The following is a 22,113-nucleotide window of genomic DNA, read 5'->3' on the forward strand; positions in this document are numbered from 1 at the left end:
CCAAAAGGACATTGGTTTGTGTTCAACTAGATTTCTTCAGATTAGCAATTCCAAGATTGTTTCCGCTGCTCAATTATTTCATCAGGTCCCTAGCTTTTGTGTTGTTTTGTTCCACCTTCCTTAGCTGTCCACTTTTTATCTTTTTGTGTGTTCTCTTCTGGTCACAGGAAGGCTGGTTAATTGCAGCCTTCACATCCCCATTCAAAACAGGAAGAAAGTTGGAGACTTTTCTTCTCAGGCTCTTCTTGGAAGGAAAAGCTCTCCCAGAAGCCCCTCATCAGTCTTTCCTTTGTATCTCATTGATCAGAATGAGTCTCATAATCACCTGCGTGTGATCCTGGGAAAACTAATACCTGGCTTTGTGATTTCAGTAGTGGGGTCAACCTGGAAGAACGTGATTCCTGCTGGTAATTTACTGACAGCATCTGCACCATTTATAACTAAATGAATTTGTGGAAGAAGAGAGCTCCCTTTCACTAGAGTATTCCATCTGATCCAAAGTTGTGTATCGGGGGTAAAATACACAATTCAGAAATCAAGTATAAGGTTAGACCAGGTCAGCAGTTCTTAAACTTTCTGGTCTCGGGACAACAGTTACACTCTTAAAAATTATATTGAGGACTCCAAAGAGCTTTCATTTATGTGACTTGGTTAATGTTTTCTATATTAAAAATTAAAACTGAAAAATATTTAATTCACTTAAAAATAGCAGTAAACCCATTGCGAGTCAACATAATCAACATTTTTATGAAAAAATAGCTTTTGGAGGGCCTGGCCCGTGGCCAAGGGGTTAAATTTCTGCGTGCTCGGCTTCAATGGCCTGAGTTTTTGGGATTGGTTCCTGGGCGCGGAACTACTCCACTCACCAGCCACACCGTAGAGGTGTCCCACATACAAAAAAATAGAGAAGGATTGGCACAGATGTTAGCTCAGGGCTGATCTTCCTCAATCAAAAAAAAAGAAAAGAGGAGGGTTGGCAGTGAATGTTAGCTTAGGGCGAATCTTCCTCAGCAGAAAAATAAGTAAGTTAGCTTTTGGAAAATGAAAGATACTAGTGAGAAGTGTGGCGTTATACATTTTAGCAAATCTCTATAATGTTTGGCTTACTAGAACACAGCTAGATTTTCATATTTGCCTTTCTGTCAGATACATTGTTTTAGTTTAAGTATATTAAGAAAATCTGGCATCACCAGCGTATGTAGTTAGAAACAGGAGAGGTATGTTAATGATCTTTGCAGATAATAATGGATATTCTTACTTGATACTACATTAAAACTTGACCACTGATAGTTTCTTGAGGGTCAGTTGTAGTGTGGAATCCATTGGTCTCTCTTGTGCTTGTGATAGATCTTTTATCTATGTATGTTTGTGTAACACCTTACATTGATATTACTGAATTATGCGCATCTTCCAAATGTTGATACAGTTCATTATACAATATCAAAAAAATCTCATCTGATATTATTACCAGTCTCATCTCATCAGAAAAACTCTTTTTTAAGTAGTAGGACAAGCTTTCATGGCAGATACGTATTTTTGAGAATTCTAATTTTCACTTAATCATTGGCAATGAGCACTATCAGTTGTTTTCCTTGAAGTGAGATTTTTGAGAATCCTTGTTTGTTTATGAGCAAATGTTGGCCAGATAACTGTGAAACCATGGTGTGTTAACCATTTGTTCTAGTAAAAATGTTGTTTAATGAAAATAGTGGCTAGTTAGGTTTGAAATTCAAAGTATCGCAAAAATGCTTTTCCTTTAGGCAGCCATCATGCTTTGATAATTGATATTTAGTCCTCTTGTGTACCTCATGTTTCATAGCACCGAATATTAAAAACACATGGGTTTAGATGTTTAGAGTCAATAAAATTAGTTATTTTTACTATTTCATTAAGAAAACGTTTAAGTAAAGTTGGCTTATTTTGTTTTGTGGCGGTGAAGAATAAAGTGACTTTAAGTTAACACTGTCTGGTACCATTGCCTTGATTCATGCTAAGGGACCAGCAATTCAACCACCATTACTTTTTTCACCATCAGTACAAAAGTCAACATAATGAAAAAGGCAATAATATTCTGGTATTATTATGAAAAATGGTTTTGATCTCTCAGTTCCCCTGAAAGTCTGGTGCCCCATGGGTCTCCAAACCACATTTTGAGTTACACTGGGCCTGATGTTATCGGACATTTCTGTACTGCTTTAATTTGGTTTTTTTAGTTATTCCAAACTGATTCCTTAAGTTTTAGAGGTGTATTAACTATTTCCTTTTCTTTCTTACACTGTCTGCTACTTTTCCTTGTTCTCTCTCTCTCTTTGTGTCTCTCTCTCTGGATCAAAATTCAAAAAGATTTCTTCCTTCTGGGTTTTTACCAGTACTTTAATTTATTCTTGTCTGCCCATTCAGTATCAGTGATGTGCAGAGAGCTTCTTTTCTGAGCCACTTTTTATTTGTTTCAGGGCTGTTTTGTCTAGTCGTGTCTGTCATGGATGTTAATTTAAAAATTCTCATTACTTGCAGGGGACTATAATGTATATTTATATTGCTGTTTTAGAATCTCAGGGCTCTGGGGAGAAATTTAGTTGTGCAACACCAACTGGAACAGTAGTCTCACTATCAGTTCTTTTTCTTGCTGCACAGTGATACTCAAAATTTTCTCCTCTTCTACATTTAAGATTAGTGGATAGTACGTACAGAATGAGGTCAGAATGGCTGAGCTGCTGTTTACCCTGAACATACCCAGGAAAACCACAGTATCCTTACACAATAGTGCATTTTCTCTCCTGCAGGTGGGCCCTGTGCAGTGGTTGATTTTTTCTTTTAAGCATGTAGTTGAATCACCAGGTGTTGTCTGTGCTTAGGCAAAGAGAAATAAAAGGCTTCCCAACAGCATTGTTTACTATTAACACCTTCTATTTATATAGTTATTTACCAGTAATTAATAGCTTAAGAACATAAAGTCAGATAAAAAGTTTTTAATGGATTTATAACCAAAAAAACAGTCAATTTCTCCCTAGTGAATAGGTTGACAAATTTGGCAGCATGCCAAATATTTCAGATTATTCTTGAGATCACTCACTTTTATTTACAAAAGATTTTGTTTGGTATAATCTCTTATCAAAGGATAGTTGTTGTATGGAAAGCTACAAGTTGTTATCTTTGGTTGTGTTCAGTTGATTGTCTTATCACAAGTATTGGAGGCATAATTTCAATTTTGCAAATAACCAAAGTGGAATCTACACATTGGACAAATGAATGCAGTTTGAAAAAAATCTTTGATTGGTAGACATGAAAGATAATATAAGTCTCTATATGAGCTTTTTAAAAAAAATATTGCATAAGATCAAGGTGTTGGAGACTTGTTTTAGTAAAATTTTATTTGTAAAATGTGTGAGGAATTTCATGTGTTTCACCTGAAAATCTGTCATCAGTGTAGGAAGCCACAAAGGCTAATAACTCAGTCCCTGCGGCAGTTTGAAATTGCGTAGACAGAATCATGGGGCCAAAATCAAAGAAGAAATGGTGCCATTCTATTACATAGTGATTAAGGAGATTTTAAAAAGAGGCTTTCACAATTGCTTTTAAGTCTACAATTAATTGCAGTATTCTTCCTGGTCATTTATAATTGCCCTGGGCTTGATATTGACAAGACTTGTATCTGTGAGCTTATCGTTTCTCCCTTGTTAACTTTAGTCTTTCTCATGCCTGCTTTGCTTTCTCATGCCTTGTATTTATTTTCCCTTAGATAATCAATGGATGTAAAGTCTTGTACCTGAAAATAAAGTCCATGAGAGTTATTAATGTTTGTTTATCACTAGAATTTTCACGTATCTTATACTGGCTAGATTTACAGAAGCAGTCGCATTAGGAGATATTCAGTAAGCAGCCTCAGAGATTTTCTGACAGCGTGCATGCACTTGATATACCTTTCCTTGATATGCAACCCAAGAAAGATTTTTTTCCTGTGTAATTTTAAATTATACTTTAGATGAGTATGTCTTCCGGTAAAAAAAAAAACTTGTCTTGAAGAAAAGCCTTTTTTACAGTGTGGTTTTATGTGTTGTGTTTTGTGGGGTTTTTTTTAACATTTGGAGCCATAGGAAAAGGTCAAATTCCTTTCTTGGTTTTGTCCAGTTCCCTGTGGTTAAGTTCAGCAAATTTTATTGGCTACTGTGCCTCAGGCACTGTAACAGACACTGCAGATTGAGATAGGCCATAGTCTCTGCAATTAAGGGATTTATAGTTTAGCAGGTGACACAAACAGATAAAATGAAAAATGAGTGCCATGTCCTCAGCTACACAGTTTGAGGTGCACCCAGAGCACAACACATACAGAGGAGTGGCTGTGTAGCTAGGCTGGGTGAATGAGATGTAATGAACAGCTTCCTGGGAAATGGGACAGCTTTGTTGATTCCAATGCATGATATTTCTAGTGCAGAACAAACTGTACATAGCCACAATACTTAGGAACAGTGTGGGATCTGGGTATTCCTGGAACAAAAGAGTTGGGAGTGTGGTAGAAGAAGTAGGCAGAGCCCCAATCATGTTTGGCCTTAATTCCATAAGATAATGATGAACAATGAAATAGTTTTAGGCAGGGGAGAGACAGTGTCTTGTCTGAAACATAGTACATTCTGCCATCAGAAAGTAGGATGAATTTAAGGATAGAGAGACATAAAATTCTGAGAATCCAGGTAAGTAATGGTGATTACCCAGGTTATGGCAGGAGGAATTAAGGTGTTTTGTAGTATCATAAAACATCTACTAATCTGATAGCTTTTCTCTATATGTCACCTGTCTGTCCTTCCTGGCCAGTCTGTCATCATGTTCTGTTTTGAAAACATCTCTTCAATCTGCCCCTCTTATGTAACGCTACCACCAGTGCCTAGGCTCAGAAGTTCACTGTTTCTCAGCCTTACGCTTTTCTGGACGCTGACTCTTGCTTGAATTTTGTGTCAAAGAATTCCTTAGACAACCTTCTTGAGCTTTATTTTTCTCTGGCTGAAGGAAAATGAATAAAGGAAACCTTTTTTTTTTTAATAATAAGTTTGTTTGAAAAGGTTATGATAGAGCATGCTAAGAAAATCTCTACCCATAATCAAGAACTTAAGATGGCCCCTGCTAAATGTTTCTGGCCCCAAGGACCCTAGCAAGGTAGATTGATTTTTCTTTTTTGCTACAGGCTGGGTCTTTTTTCTAAGTAACTCCTTCTATAACTATCTGAGGCCACTGACTATCCAGAGGAAACCCAGAGCTAACCTTGTTTTTCAAGGATTTAATGAGTAAGACCATTTGTTGGCTCGCGTTTTGAGGAGTCCTGTACCACTCCAGTGAGAAAGAAAGCCTGGAACAGCACTTGGAACCCAGGGTTAGGGATTCACTGAGGCAGGTAAACATGGAGAGAACTATCATAGCAAGCGGTTTCAGTGTAGATCAGCAAGTCAGGCTCTAGAGCAAGGCTTGTAGCCACGCCACTATTGACATTTGGGCCAGATAGTTTCTTTGTTGTGGGGGCTATTATGTGCGCTGTAGAATGTTTAACAGCATTCGTGGCCTCTATCCACTAGATGCCAGGAACACCTCCCCGGTTGTATCAATCAAAAATGTCTGCAGACATGGCCAAAACTGCCCTGGTTGAGAATCATGGCCCTAGGAGAACTATTTGAGAGTAGTGCTTTGGTAAGCTACTGAATAGATTCTTTTTACCCAGTTAATTCCTTGACTTAGCACCGCATAGTTCTGATTTTCTTTATACTGTTCTGTCATTCTCTGCCTTGAAGACTGCTTTTCCTCTTTTTATTGGAGGTTTCCCGCATTTTCTCTGAAAAATTATAAGTTTTAAAACTAGAAATTTATATACTTTATAAATTTTAGTGTCATTTCTTTAATTGATAACAAAAAAAAGCTTGGAGTTCGAATGGAATTGCATTAACCCGTAGTTCATTTTGGAGAGAATTGACGTCTTAACAATATTGAGACTTCCACTGAAAGAACACAGTACTTCGTTTATTTAGGTCTTTGATTTCTCTCAGCATGTCTTTTTTCTTTTTTGGATATTGATCTTATACATATTTTATTATATTCTAGGTATTTCATTTTATGCTATTTTTAAATACTTTTTTCCAACTTAAAATTTTTCATTGCTCATATATATAGAAATATCATTGAGTTTTTCTGTTGCCCTTCTATCCTGTAACCTTGCTAAGCTTTTTCATTTTACTGCCTTTTTAGTGAGTTTCTTAGGTTTTTCTGTATAAGCAATCTTGTGTGTATTAACAAAAGGCAGTTGTACTTCTTCCTTTACAATATGCGTGCCTTTTATTATTTATTTATCTTGCCTGATTAAGAATTTAATATAAGGAGAGCTGTCAGATCTTCCTGTTTTCATATAAACATTTTCATTATTTTTTTAAAAACCTATCTAAAGAATAGTCACAGACTTCTCATGTTATTACATATTACTTCCTTGTTACCTGATATTAACGCTCCTGTTTTTTTTCTGTTTTAGGCCCTGGAGATGTACAAGGATGATTGGAACAAAGTATCAGAACATGTTGGAAGTCGTACTCAGGATGAATGCATCCTCCACTTTTTGAGGCTTCCCATTGAGGACCCATACCTTGAGAATTCAGATGCTTCTCTTGGGCCCTTGGCCTACCAGCCTGTCCCCTTCAGTCAATCAGGAAACCCAGTCATGAGCACTGTTGCTTTTTTGGCATCTGTGGTGGACCCTCGTGTGGCATCTGCTGCAGCAAAAGCAGCTTTGGGTATGGATTTTCCTAAACCATCTTGACAGCACAACAATTTCAGATAATGGTTTAATACTTTCCTTCATATTAATGTTATCTCAAATTTAAATATCAGCTGTTACATTCCTTTCTGTTATATAAATAACAAAAAGATCAACTATATTGTCCCTTAAAGATACCATGTTATATTTAAAAGTATTATAACACTTGAAAGTAAAACACAAATGTTTATTAAGAATTGGCTGGGCAGGGCCAGCCCCGTGGCACAGTGGTTAGGTTCGCACGTTCCGCTTCGGCGGCCCAGGGTTCGTTGGTTTGGATCCCGGGTGGGGACATGGCACTGCTTGGCGGGCCATGCTATGGTGGGGGTCCCACATGTAAGGTGGAGGAAGATGGGCACAGATGTTAGCTCAGGGCCAGTCTTCCTCAGCAAAAAGAGGAGGATTGGCAGTGGATGTTAGCTCAGGGCTAATCTTCCTCGAAAAGAAGAATTGGCTGGGCAAAACAATTTTTAATGGTATATTTTGTGATTCATTTGGAATTTGATGTAACTGGCAAAGGGAGTCCATTTAAGTTTTTTTTTTTTTTTGAGGAAGATTAGCCCTGACTTAACATCTGCTACCAATCCGCCTCTTTTTTGCTGAGGAAGACTGGCCCTGAGCTAACATCCATGCCCATCTTCCTCTGTATGTGAGATGCCTGCCACAGCATGCCTTGACAAGCAGTGCTAGGTCCGCAAGCGGGATCTGAGCTGGCGAACCCTGGGCCACCGAAGCAGAACATGCAAACTTAACTGCTGTGCCACCAGGCTGGTCCCCCATTTAACATTTTTGGATTATATTAATTATAATTAGAACTTTCGCACACCATACAACTCTTTCTTATCTTTCTGGTGGTTTAATCCTTGCTGTTTTCTTGTTTGTCAATCTAGCTAGCTGTGTTAGATAAAATTTGGACAGCAATTTTGATTGTTATTGATAGACATTTAAATATCTTTTATTTGTATAGCAAGGTACTGTGGCATGTAAGGTAAAACGTAGAGACATAGAATTTCATTACTGTACACGATTATGTCATTTAGCCTTCTTATTTTGTCACTGGATAAGACCAAGTCCTCAGAAAGGTCACTACATGCAAGATACTAATGTTGTGTTGAATTTCTTAGTGATTTACATTGAAGCAAATATTTGGGCAAAACCAGGTCACTTCTGTTTTTATTCTTGAACAGAGGAATTTTCTCGGGTTCGGGAAGAGGTACCACTGGAATTGGTTGAAGCTCATGTGAAGAAAGTACAGGAAGCAGCACGAGCCTCTGGGAAAGTGGATCCCACCTATGGCCTGGAGAGCAGCTGCATTGCAGGCACAGGGCCGGATGAACCAGAGAAACTTGGTGAGTCACTGCTGCTCCCAAGGACAGGGTTAATAGATGTTGTATTTTCTTATTAGCTTGCTAAAATAATTGGGTTTGCTTGCACTTAAAAGTGAGTACAATGATCGGTATAAGCTTCTCTCTTAAGATTAGTACAGTCATGCAGCACACAATGACATTTTGGTCAGCAGTGAACTGCATATATGATGGTGCTCCCATAAGATTGGTACCATGTAGCCCAGGTGTGTCGTAGACTATACCATCTAGGTTTGTGTAAGCACACTGTGTGATATTTGCACAGTGATGAGATCACCTAATGACACATTTCTCAGAATGTATCCCTGTCACTAAGTGATGCATGACTGTATATGATTTTTTCTCTTATCTCTTCTTTTTATGGTAGCTAGAATTAAAAAATTATTTCGTAACTATTAATAATATCATAGTTGTGAAGTATCTGACGCCTAGTTTTTAGATCTAGGTTTTGAACATACAGACATAAGAACACTGAAAGGACTTTCGTGGTTATTTTAACTTATATGTTGCTAGGTAAAAACCATTCTTATTCTTTTTGGTTATTTTTAAATTGAAGTAAAATTCATATAATGTAAAATTCTCCATTTTAATCACTTAACAATAGTTAAATCCAGTGACTTCTAGCACATTTACAGTGTTGTGCATCCATCACGACTATCCAATTTCAGAACATTTTCATCACCCCAGAAGAAAATCCCATACCAATTAAGCAGTCACTCCCCATTCCTTTCTCTCCTCAGTCCTGGTAACCACTAATCTGCTTTCTGTCTCTATAGATTTGCCTATTCTGGACGTTTCCTGTAAATGGCATCATGCAATACGTGGCCCTTTGTGGCTGATTTCTTTCATTTAGTGTGATGTTTTTAGTTTATCCATGTTGTAGTACAAATCAGTACTTCATTCCTTTCTATGCTGAAAGCATCTTTGAGTGGATATATACCACATTTTGTGTATCTTTTCATCGGTTCATGGATATTGTTTCCATTTTTTCACTATCTTGAATAATGCTGCTATGAACATTCATGTACAAATTATTTTGTGAGCATAGGATTTTTGCTTTTCAGGTGCCTAGGAGTAGAATTTCTGGATTATATGTTAATTCTATGTTTAACTTTTTGAGAAACTACTAAGTTGTTTTCCATTGTGGTTATATCATTTTCTGTTCCCACCAGCAATGTATGAAGGTTTCAGTTTCTCCACATTCTCACCAGTACTTGTATTTCCCCTCCCTTTTTTTTAATATGCAACCTAGTGGGTGTGAAGTGCTATCTCATTGTGATTTTTATTTGCATTCAATTTGAGAACTACTGCCATATCGACAATATTAAGTCTTTTAAATCTAATGAACATAGGATTCCATTTACTTAGGTCTTCTTTGATTTCTTTAGGCAATGTTTTGAAGTTTTTTTTTGTTCCCCCCCCCCCCCCCCCCCCCCCGGGTAAGATTTGCCCTGAGCTAACATCTGTTGCCAATTTTCCTCTTTTTTTTGCTTGAGGAAGATTAGCCCTGAGCTATCATCTGTGCCAGTCTTCCTCTATTTTGTATATGGGATGTCTCCACAGCATGGCTGATGAGTGGAGTAGGTCTGCACCTGGGGTCCAAACCAGTGAACCTGGGCTGCCAAAGCAGAGCATGAGGAACTTTAACCACTTGGCAATGGGGCCAATGTTTTGAAGGTTTTAGTCTTGTATTTTCTTGGCACCTGTCTTGCATTTCCTTGGTTAAATTTATTCCTATGTGGGGTTTTTTTCCCTCCTGCTTTATCTCCCCAAATCCCCCCAGTATATAATTGTATATCTTAGTTGCAGGACCTTCTCCTATGTGTTTTATTTTTTTGGATGCTATTGTAAATGAGATTGTTTTTCTAATCTTGGGAAAGCTTTTAGGGTTTCATCACTAAGTATGACGTTAGCTGTTGGATTTTTCTAGATTCCTTTTATCAAGTTCAGTAAGTTCTCTTCTATTTCTAGTTTGTTGAGTGTTTTTATCGTGAAAGGGTACTGAATTTCGTCAACTGCTTTTTCTGTATTGAGATGGTGGTGTATTATTTTTACTCTATCGTTTTATATTAGCTGATTCTTGTCTGTTGAACCACCTTTGCATTTCTGCAATAAACCCCATTTGATCAATGTGAATAATCCATTTAATATCGTATTGGATTAAGTTTGCTAATATTTTGTTGAAGATTTTTGCATCTGTTTTCGTCAGGGAAATTGATTAGTACTTCTCATTTCATTTTCATTCTGATATAGTTGTCTGGTTTTGGTATCGGGGTAATACTGACCTCAAAGAATGAGTTAGGAATTGTTCCCTCTGTTTTTCAGAAGAGTTTGAGAAGTATTGGTGTTCATTCTTCTTTATTATTTATTTATTTTTGTGAGGAAGATTGGCCCTGAACTAACGTCTGTTGCTAATCTTCCTCTTTTTGCTTGAGGAAGATTCCTGAGCTAACATCTCTGCCAGTCTTCCTCTGCTTTGTATATTTGATGCTGCCACAGCGTGGCTTGACAAGTGGCATGTAGGTCTGCGCCCAGGATCTAAACCTGTGAACCATGAGCCAGCGAAGCAGAGTGCGTGAACCCAACCACTACGCCATTGGGCCAGCCCCCATCCTTCTTTAAATGTTTGACGGAATTCACATGTGTGGCCATCAAATCCTGGGCTTTTTCTTGCTTGCTTGCTTGCTTTTTAAATGTTTTTTGATTACTGATTCAATTTGTTTACTTGTTCTAAGTCTGTTTAGATTTTCTATTGCTTTTGAGTCGGTTTTGGTAGTTTGTGTCTTTCTAGGAATTTTTCCATTTCATGTACATTATCTAATTTGTGGGCCACACAAAAAAATCATAGCAACCAAAAATAGAAATCTCACATGTCCATCAGCTGATGAGTGGATTATCAGAATGTGATATACAATATAATATTATTTGTTGATAAAATGGAATTGAGTATTGACATATGTCATATCATGGATGAACTTAGAAAACATTAGGTGTAAGAAGCCAGTGAAAAGAGATAATATATTACATAATTCCAATTATATAAAATATCCTGAATAGGTGAACCTATAGAGTCAGAAAGTAGATTAATGGTTACTTAGGGCTAAGAGTGACAGGTTAAAGAGGATGATAGCTAAAGGGTGTGGGATTCCTTTTTGACTGATGAAAATGTTTTAGAATTTACTGTGGCAATGGTTACACATAATTTGGGAATATACTAAAATTTATTGAATTGTGCTCTTTTAATGGGTTGATCATATGGTATGTGAATTATATCTCAGTAAAACTTTTGAAAAGTTCATGGTGTCCTTTTTATTTCTGTAAGGTTGGTTAATGTCCCCATTTTCATTCCTGATTTTAGTTATTTGGTCCACTCTTTTGTTTTTTTCCATCAATCTCGATAAAGGCCTGTCAATTTTGTTTTCTGTTTTCAAAGAACCAATTTTTTATTTTGGTGATTCTATTGTTTTTCTATTCTCTAATTTATCTCCACTCTAATCTTTATTATTTACTCCCCTTCTACTTGATTTTAGTTGCTCTTCTTTTAATTAATAGTTCCTTAAGTTGATAGATGGGATACTGATTTGAGATCTTTCTTCTTTATTAATACAGACTTTTCTAGCTATATAACTTTCCCTCTCCTTTTGCTGCATTCCGTAAGTTTTGATATATTTTATTTTTGTTTTCATTCTTCTAATTTCCCTTGTGATTTCTTTTTAAAATTTTCTTAAATTTTTTCTTTTTTTAAATTATTATTTATTTTTAAATTTTTTATATATATATATATTTTTTTTTGAGGAAGATTAGCCCTGAGTTAACATCTACTGCCAATCCTCCTCTTTTTGCTGAGGAAGACTGGCCCAAGCTAACATCCATGCCCATCTTCCTCTATTTTATGTAGGATGCCTACCACAGCATGGCTTGATGAGTGGCGTATAGGTCCACACCCGGGATCTGAACCTGGGCAGCCGAAGTGGAACACGCAAGCTTAACTGCTGCACCACCGGGCTGGCCCCCCTTGTGATTTCTTTTTGACCCATTGGTTCTTTGAGTATGTTGTTTAATATTCACCCATTTGTGAATTTTTAAAATTTCCTTCTGTTTTCTGATTTCTAATTTCATTCCATTGTATTCAAAGAAGATAATTTGTGTGATTTCTTTTAAAATTTACTGAGACTTGTTTTGTTGCCTAACATATTGTCTGTCCTGGCGAATATTCCTTTTTGTATTCTGCTGTTGTTGAATGATGTCTTCTCTGTATGTTTGTGTGGCTGGTTTATAGTGTTGTTCAAGTTGTCTGCCTCTTTGTCTGTCTTTTTTCTAATTGGTCTGTCCTTTATTGAAAGTGATGTCTTGAAATCTCCAACTGTTATTGTTGAGCTGTCTGTTTCTTCCTTCAGTTCTGTCTAGTTTGTTTCATACATTTTGAGGCTCTGTTGTTAGTTGCATACTTGTTTATAATTGTTACATCTTTTTGATGGATTGACCAGTTTATCATTATATAATGTCCTTCTTTTTCTCCTGTAACATTTTTTTGTCTATAAGTGTATTTTATCTGATATTAACATACCACTCCTGCTCTCTTTTGGTTATTGTTTTTGCATGGAATATCTTTTTCTGTTAATTTACTTTCAATCTGTTAGTCTCTGGATCTAAAGCAAGTCTCTGAATGTTGTTTATTGGATTTTAGGATTTTGCAGACATAGGTTCTACCTTTTGTTCTGCCCCATAAAGCCGCATGACTTTAAAAAGCTACTTACCTTTGCTAGCCCTGAATTCTCTTATCCATAACATGAAAGAGATGTTTAGATAATCTGTACAATGTGTTGTTTAACTATACCAGTCTGTGATATTGGACAGATGTTGTTTTTGCTATTAAGGACTTTTAATTACCTATTTTTGTTTATTTGATCCTGAAGAGGAATAAAATTTTAATAAAGTAGCTTCATAAGCAATACATGGCTTCTCAAATGGGAAGTGTTTTCTGTGTGTTATGAGACTAATTTTCACATCAAGATAAATATATCATTTTATATACAATTATCAGAAGTGTATTCCCAGTGTTTCTTACATTGTTCGTTAGTCTTTTTCTTTTCATTCCTTATGAAACAATTTCTGATGAATAACTCAAGCTCAAGATTTATTGCTGTCATCTTGCCTAATTAGTTCCATCTTTGTCTCAATTGTGTGCAATTTATACAACCTATGCTTCAGCTGCAGTACTTCTCTTTTGTCTTTTTTGTTTATTTTATGGAATAAAAATAATATGAAGTAAAAATTAAAATTGCCAGCCAGTACTTCACAGATGATACCATCTGAACTCCTGGTGCTCTCTTCTGGGTGGTTTGAGTAGCTATCAGTGAGGTCTCTTCAAGTCTGAAATCTTATGGTTCCATGAGCTTGCATAGACTCTGCCCTGTTGTTCTTTTGGTTTTCTTTAGAGTATCAGTCTAGTAGTCTCATTTTGCATATATGGAAACATTTTCAGATTAATCAAACCTCTCACCCTAGCCCTCAGAACAAATTATTGACCTCACTGTTCTTGACATTGATTACTAATCTAGAGTGTCACCCTTTGAATTAAAAAGTAATTTAGAGGATCTACAGTATTTCTTAGTTTGAAAACTCGCTTACTTTCCTTTCTCTTAGATGGAGACTGAAATGAGCAAGCCAAGCCACATCTCTGTTGCTTTTTGTTGATTCTCCACCATGAGGCAGTGCCCAGATCAGGCAGGGAAAACCTGGACCTATTGAATGCCTGGGAAAGGTCTTACTTTTCTCTACCTTTTTTGTGTTTTTGGTTCATTTGTAGGGTCTTTTGGTTTCCTGTGGTCATGGAATTGAAAAGGGTCGGCAAAGCCTTCTCATTTGATTCAAAGAAGTTTCTGTACTTTGCAAAATCAGGGATGTGTTTTTACATGTATATGTCTTTAAAAATTTTTGGTAGTTGATACCACAAAGCATTAGTGGTTAAGGAACGGATTGCAAGTTTAGCCATTTCTAGTTTAGTGGAATTTATGAGAGGACAAAAAATCTAGCAACCTTAGTCCTTGTGGGGCTAGATTTTCCTGATTGATTAGTGAATGTATGACTTCCACAGTCTGCAAAGCATGGCTCAGACTGCTGCAAGAAGCGTTGGCATCTATAAGGGGTGCTTCTTTGAATGGCATGAACAGTAAAATTCATTCATAGTATCTGGAAGTAGCCTATCAGGTAACTTCTTTGCAGGGTAATGTATATAGTCATGCACCACATAACAACGTTTCAGGCAGCACACCACATATACGACAGGGGTCCACTAAGATTAGTACCATATAGCCTGCATGAGTAGTAGGCTATACCATGTGGGTTTGTGTAAATACTGTAGGGGAGGAAGAAGTTTTCCTCTACCCTTCTAGGTTCTTCTGGCTGGTCTAAGAATTAAATTGACATGAGACAGATTAACAAAAGTTTAAAACATGTATACATGGGAGAAATCCAGGAAAACTGAGTAACTTGCCAAAATGGCCAAAGCCCTACCCTTAAATCCTCAGCTAAAGACAAAAGATGTTGGGGATGGGGAGAGTCAGCGACTTCAAAGGGAAGGAAGGCATCACAGGTAGGTGAAAAGGAGCAAACTGTTTGGAAAACAAGTCTTTGGCCACACAGAAACAGAAGAACACAGAGAGAAGCCCAACAAACAGGCTTTTCTAGGTTCCTGCCTGTCTACCACCTAGTTCATGTGATGCTAGGGTAGTAGCTCGCTTCCTAAGACAGGTTTTTTTATCTGAATTCTTTTAGGCAGTTAATGGGGAGCTAACAGGAAGAACTTTTTAAGTCTTTTGTTCCTTAAAAATAGTCAGCCTAAAATAATCCTCATGTTAAAGAGACACATTTTGGGGTGGCGGATGTTGTTCCCCTTCAGTACACTCTGTGATGTTCGCATGATGAGATCACCTAACAACACATTTCTCAGAACGTATCCTCGTTGTTAAGCGATACATGACTGTATTTACTAGTTGCAGCAACAGTTTTTGGGTCCTGTTACCATTTATTAAGGGCTAAGGAAAATACCAGGATAATATGAATCTTTCTGACTAAGTTGTGAACAGAATTCTGTATCTAGTGCTGGCCTATTATAGTTAATATGATTTATATTGGGCTGTGACTAATAGAGTAAGTTAGGAAACAGCAAATGGTACTCCCTATGGAATTGGCTCCGCAAAGTTACAATGGGAGGTCAACACTGTACCTCCTTCCTGTCTGAAGCACTTTCCAAGTAGGGAATTCAAAGAAAAGAAGTATCAAATTTACATTTAAACTTAGACTTTGTATAACAAAATAGTGCCGTGCTATATATATAGCTCACTGATTTGAAGCAGAGTGATGTAGGATTTTCCTTATCAAGATAATATTGTACTTGGGTGAAAGGTTCATCATACTTTTTATTGTGATACTTAATTTACTCTCTTACACATCTTAACTTACATATATTAACAATGGTAAAATGATAATACAGGAAAAAATGTTTCCTTATGAAATGCAAAACTTTTTTGGGTTTCTCTCAGTAACCCATGTAACTTTTCACTGCGGATTTGAATTGAGGGGAGTATTTGGTGAAGTAAAAGTAAATGTAGATGATCCTTAGTTCTGCAACACCTTACTTTGATTCGTTAGGAGATTTCTCATAGAAATTATTTAGGAAATAAGTGTTAGCTTATCAGAAGGGTCTTGTTCAATCCATCCTCTTCAACTCTAGTCATCTGCTAATATCTAATGATTTCTCTAGATGTGTGTGGTTTTTTATTTTTGTTTGGCCAGAGGCCATTCTAGGAATAGTAAAAAATAATATTGATATTTGAGACATTTTGTATTTAACTAAAAATATTATTAGATTTTATTTGCCCTGGGTTATAGGAGAAGGTAGGAGAAGTTAAGATAAAAGAAATGAAAAGAAGTTTTAAACAATTTCTTAGAAATTGTTGGAAAACAACATTTCTTTCTGAGTACTTATATTTGTCACACATTGTATGGGAGTTTTCCGATTGGTCATTTGAGTCTCTTTTCAAGAGAACCCTTTGGAGGAAGTGGCATTGTTTTTATTGTAAAAGCAAGAAAACTAAGTTGTTGGCAGGTTACATAGGCTTCTGAGAATCTGGGCTAAATTTTGAGCCTAAATCTCTCTAACCCCAAATCTCAAGCTCTTTGCACTGTAGCATGCTGCCAGAAGTAAAATATGTAGGTATGTCTGTGTATTTTTCATTCACTGAACAAGGCTCATTAAAAGCCTGATAGCTCCGTAGGACTGTCTGTAGGACTGCCTTATGTACTATGAAAAATAAAATAGGAAAAGACCCAGGCTCTCCTGAAAACCTAGGATCCACATATGGAGACAGGCAAATGTACTAAGAAGAGTGGCTGTAGCTGGTTCATCTATACGAGATTAAGTGCTAAGAAACCCATGCCAAAATTAGTCAGTGTGATTTAATGTATGAGCCTATGCCACAAAGCATGCTTGGCTGGGAGGTCAGTCTTAAGCTAGACTTTTTTTCTTTTCTTTTTTTTTTTTTTTGAGGAAGACTGGCCCTGAGCTAACATCTGTGCCCATCTTCCTCTACTTTATATGTGGGACGCCTACCACAGCATGGCTTGCCAAACGGTGCCATGTCTGCACCCGGGATCCGAACTGGGGAACCCCCGGCCACCAAAGTGGAATGTGTGAACTTAACCACTGTGCCACCTGGCCGGCCCCATAGACCTTTTTTTTTTTTTTAACTCATAGGGATAAATAAGACTATAAATGGGTTGTGTGCATGTCATTTCATTGTGTTTTAGGTGCCAGGGTACTAGTGAACAAAGCAAACCAAAATTCCTTCCCTCAGGGATGTTATATCTTAGAGGTGAGAGATGGATAGGAATATGATATGTGAAACTTAGAATGCATAAATTAAATTTAAGTAGGTAGAAAGAGTGTCTTGGCTGATAAGTGGTAAGGTGAAAAATAAAGCTGGGATAGGGGATAAGAGTGAAGTGTGGGGCATTGCATGTTAAATAGTCAGGGAATGTCTCACTGAGAAAGTGACATTTGAGCAAAGATGTAAATGAGGGCAAGGGAAGGAGCCATGTAGGCGTCTAAGGTCAGAGTGTTCTAGGCATTGGGAGCAGCCAGTGTACAGGTCCCTGAACAGGAGCTGCATGGCATAGTTGAGGAACAGCAACGGGATCATGGACAAGTAACTGGATTGCGGGGTAGAAAAGGTCATGGGAGATGATGAGGGGCCTTGTGAGCCATTGTAAAGTTTTAATATTTACTTTTAAGTGAGGTGGAGCCAGTGGAGGGGTTTGGGCAGAAGCATGTCAAAGTCTGACCTGTATTTTTAAAGTGTCATTCTATTATGTTGATAATATACCTCTTCTAGGAGTTGTTAAATTGATTTAATTTTTCAAATAAAGTATGTAATATATTTGAATATAAAGGTTTTTTTTTTTTTTTGCTGTATCCCTAAAGCTTGTATTAAAAAGTCTTATTAAGCCTTTTATTAAAGTACTTCATTAAATTTTTCTTTACTTGCCCTGGAGACTAAACAAAATAGCTTTTCTGTTTATTTGTAGCCAAACATACTGAAATGTTGATAGGCTAGCACAGGGAAATCTCGTATGCCTACCAGGCAGGTTCAACTTTGCCGTATTTATCTATTTAGCAATCTAAATAAATGATTTTTATTTTATTATTTTTGATGAATTATTTCGAAGTAAGCTGTAGACATCATGATTCTTTGTACCCTAAATAATTCAGCATGCATCTCCTAAGAATAAAGACATCTTCCTACATAATTATCATGATACAGTGAATCTTAGCCCCCTTTTAGGATATCAACCCTTCCCCCCAAAGAGTTGGATTGTGCATGCGTATTCAAGGGTCTGTCCCATTTGTATTTCCTGACCTCAAGTGTTGGTTTGATTGATTGATTGATTGATTGGTTAGTTGGTTGATTATTACTGGAAAGATTTACTGTCTGTATCTTAATTTTGGTTTAGAGAAACTTGAGAGATGAAGTTAATTAATGCATCTTCATTAGAGTTGACTGTGCTTTTAGGGAAATTGAATGATGAATATAATGTTCAGAGAAGATTGATTTATATCAATGAGTGGATTGTCCACCGAGCTCCTTAACACCCTGTGGAATTCAGGACTCCAAAGAGTGCATCATGTGCCATTTGTTGCAACTCTGTATAGAGGAACCCAGCTAATCATTCCTAGTTTTCAGGGAGGTTAAGAGCTAGTCTCTAGGGCCAGCTGGGTGGCACAGTGGTGAAGTTCACATGTTCCGCTTCTGTGGCCTGGGGTTCCACAGTTTGGATCCCAGGTGTGGACCTATGCACCGCTTGTCAAGCCATGCTGTCGTAGGCGCCCCACATATAAAGTAGAGAAAGATAGGCATGGATATTAGCTCCAGGCCAGTCTTCCAGGTCAAAAAAGAGGAGGATTGATGGCAGATGTTAACTCAGGGCTAATCTTCCTCAAAAAAATAAAATGAAAAAAAAATGCTTTTTTAAAATAAAAAAGAACTAGTCTTTAGTTCATAAGGAGATTAAGAAGGGCATCCTGACAATAATAATACTGAAAAGGTCACTTTCTAGGAACATAAAGCCCAGAAGTGACTATTAATAATTCTTGCCTTGCACTGTTTGTAGCTTACAAATAGCTTCATTCTTCTCACCATGAGGATTTCCATAATATTTTTTAAATGAGGCACTTCTGAAACACCATGTATGAAAACATACTGCTTAGTGAACCTGAGAAAACAGTAACAGTATTTGATCATGAGACTTACATCATGTGGAGTGGGCTTCCCTGTTTGTCACTATTACATTTGAAGGGCTCTTTCAGATCTATTTCAAGAGGCATTGAAATATAGATTCAAACTTCCGAGCAGCTCATAATTGGACATTTAACCTTTGAGAACTAGCTAATACTGGCTGAGATTTAAGTGACCTGCCTAATGACTCATTTATTAGATGGTAGGATGTATATTTTTAGGCAGAAATTGGCTTCCATTATATAATGCAAGTGTCTACCTTTGGGGGACTATTTTATCAAATCAGGCATTTTGGTTACTTGATATAGATCCCTTGCTGTGGGCGACTATGTAACACACAGGTAATCCCCTCTAATAAGTGGGGCTATTTTTGTGATGCGTTACACATACATGGAAAAATAATTCAGTGTTGGAGAATTTGGAGATACAGTGAAGCATAGTAGTAATTGCTCAAAGAGGGCTTTACATAGGAAGTGCTGTAAGAATTGAGCACAAGGGCGCATGTAAGTTTAGACTGAGGAAGACTTCACAAAGGAAGTAAGATTTGAGCTGAACATTGAACAAGGTTTAGGATGTCGCTAGGCCAGATTGGAACAAGTATTCAATTCTGTAGAACAATGTGAACAAAGGTACAGAGATGGCAATGGAAGGTTGTTCAGAGAGTGGGAGGTAAACCAGGTTGGCCACGATACAAAGTTCAAATAAGGACATGGAAGGAGAACAGCCTACAAAGGTAGGTTGGAGCTAGGTTGTAGAGCGTGCTGCAAGCTGTCTCTTCCCAGCTTTATGAAGCACTTCAACTTTAATACAGGGAATGACATGATTAGCCTCCCAGAAGTATTAAATGAGTTGCTACTGTGAGCCTCATTCTTTTTTCTTTTTCTTCTCCCCAAAGCCCTAGTACATGATTGTATATCCTACTTGTAGGTTCCCCTATGTGGGATGCTGTCACAGCATGGCTTGATGAGTGGTGTGTAGGTCTGTGTCCAGGATCCGAACCAGTGGACCCCAGGCCACCAAAGCACAGCACGAAAACTTAACTACTCGGCCACGGGGCCAGCCCCTATGAGCCTCATTCTGTTTTTCTCTGAGAGGAGAAAAATTATTGGATTAGCAGTTTCAAAATTTTGGTCTCAGGACTTCTTAACACCCTTTAAAAATATCAAGGAACCCAAAATGCTTCAATTTATTTGGATTATATCTGTTGATATTTACTATATTAAAAATTAAAGCTGAGAAACTTTAAAGACAGGACAGTACACAGGTGCACATTCCTATAGCTGACTTCATCATGCGTCACACAACCTCTGGAAAGCCGCACTGCACACTTGTGCAAAATGAGAGCAAAAAGGCAAATAGCATCTTAGTGTTGTTATGAAAATAGTTTTGACCTGGGGACCCGCTGGGGTACCTGGACCACACTTTGTGAGTCGCTGAATTAAACATTCTGTCCTTGAGTAACACTCAGTGTTTTTTTTTGGGGGGGGGGGATATAAATTAATAAAAGAAATACAGGTATAGATGGAGGCACATATGAAGGAAACACAGTTATACTTGGGTCTGTTAGGGAAGGCTTCGCAAAGGAGGGGACCTTATAAACAACAATGAAAAAGGAAAAAAGAATGAACGTATTTGGCGTATTTTGGAAATAATACCAAGAAGTCTAGGGAGCAGGTACCATGGCCAAGTGCAGCTGTATAGATGTGTAGGGGGCTGATTTTGAAGGGCTTTTCCTTGTAAACGTTGAGAAGTCACCAGAGAATAGAAGTAATGTGATTCAGTCTGTTTTAGAAAGTAATTTGTGGCAGTTTACGGATGATGTGCAGGAAATGGAGCGAGTTCCCACCAAATAATCAAAGTTCTTTTCCAGGGAACGTTAATACTTATTCATAACATGCTTTATTAAAGGCAGATATTTTGCAAGCGTTTAGTTCTCTGCTCAGAGCTAGCTTTCCCACTTTCCTCAACTCTTTAGGAAATGGTTTCTAGATCTCTCCTCATTCTGGTTTTGCTAACAATGTTACTACTAGACTGAAAAGCACTTTATTGCTAGGAAAAAGGGTGTGACTGTGAAGGAAAGAGTTCTGAACTGATAGATGAGAAGAAATAGGGGCTTAGCTTAGCTCTCTAAGAAACATAAAAGAGACGTAGATATCTCTCAAACTAAAGTGGGTTTGGTGGCATGGGACTAATATGGAGGAAGAGGCCCAGAGCCAATTAGGGATATCAGTATTGCACCTGTGGGAGACAGAGCAAAAGATAAGAGTGGAGCCTGATTGGCAATGCCATTTCCTGTTTCTAGCATCTGAAGATATTCTTACTGTGGATGCCAGCTAGTTTGCTTCTCACCCTTGGTTGTGGTTCATTCAGAAGTTCAGTAGGCATATTAGTTATCTATTGCTGCATAACAAATTACCACAATATCTTAAAACAAGATATATTTATTAGCTCATAGTTTCTATGAGTCACAGCTCTGTGCACAGCCTAACTGTGTCCTCTGCTTAAGATCTCACAAGGCTGCAGTCAAGGTGGTGACTGGGTTGTGCTCTCATCTGGAGACTTGACCGTTGAAGAATCTACCTCCAAGTTCACCCCTGTTGTCAGAATGCATTTATCTTCTGTCGTAGAACTGAACGCTCCAGCTTCCTGCTGGCTGTCAGGTGGAAGCTGCCCTTGACTCCTAGAGGCCACCATCTCACTGTTCTTTGCCATTTATGCTTCCCAGCATGGCAGCTTACTTCATCAAGCTGACACAGAGAGGCTCTAGAGCGAGTCTGCTAACAAGACAGGGTCTTATATAACCTGACATTCCATCACCTTTGCTGTATTCTGTTGATTAGAAACAAGTCACGGATACTACTCAGACTCAAGGGAAGGTGATTATACAAAGACCTGAAAACCATGAAGCAGGGATCGTGTGGGGCTGTGGGGCCACTCTAGAGTCTCACTGCCGGGTAGGCATTCTCATGGGTTCTGGTTACATCTCCTATTTGCCAGTGTCCCTCAATTGCCAGTATTAAAGTTGAGACCTTGAGAGTAAGGCATCTCCAGAGTATCTTTATTCATAAGCAGGACTATTACATTACCATGGATATTTTATCACAGGGGTCAGCAAACCTTTTTTGTAAAGGGCCAGATGGTAAAAATTATAGGCTGTTGCGGACCAAAT

At 37.7% G+C, this 22,113-nt stretch overlaps 1 protein-coding gene across 4 annotated transcripts in view; it reads left to right on the top strand.

Moving 5' to 3' along the window:
• Nucleotides 1–22,113, top strand: part of SMARCC1 (SWI/SNF related, matrix associated, actin dependent regulator of chromatin subfamily c member 1) — a 165,609-nt gene that overhangs the window by 91,309 nt on the left and 52,187 nt on the right. For all 4 annotated transcript variants that reach the window (XM_023620516.2, XM_023620517.2, XM_023620518.2 and 1 more), the window contains exons 20-21: nucleotides 6,503–6,761; nucleotides 7,972–8,133. In XM_023620516.2, coding sequence (XP_023476284.2) covers nucleotides 6,503–6,761; nucleotides 7,972–8,133 — 421 coding nt within the window. The remainder of the gene's footprint in view (nucleotides 1–6,502; nucleotides 6,762–7,971; nucleotides 8,134–22,113) is intronic.

This window comes from Equus caballus, chromosome 16 (genome assembly GCF_041296265.1).
Source record: "Equus caballus isolate H_3958 breed thoroughbred chromosome 16, TB-T2T, whole genome shotgun sequence".
Lineage (NCBI taxonomy): Eukaryota > Metazoa > Chordata > Mammalia > Perissodactyla > Equidae > Equus > Equus caballus.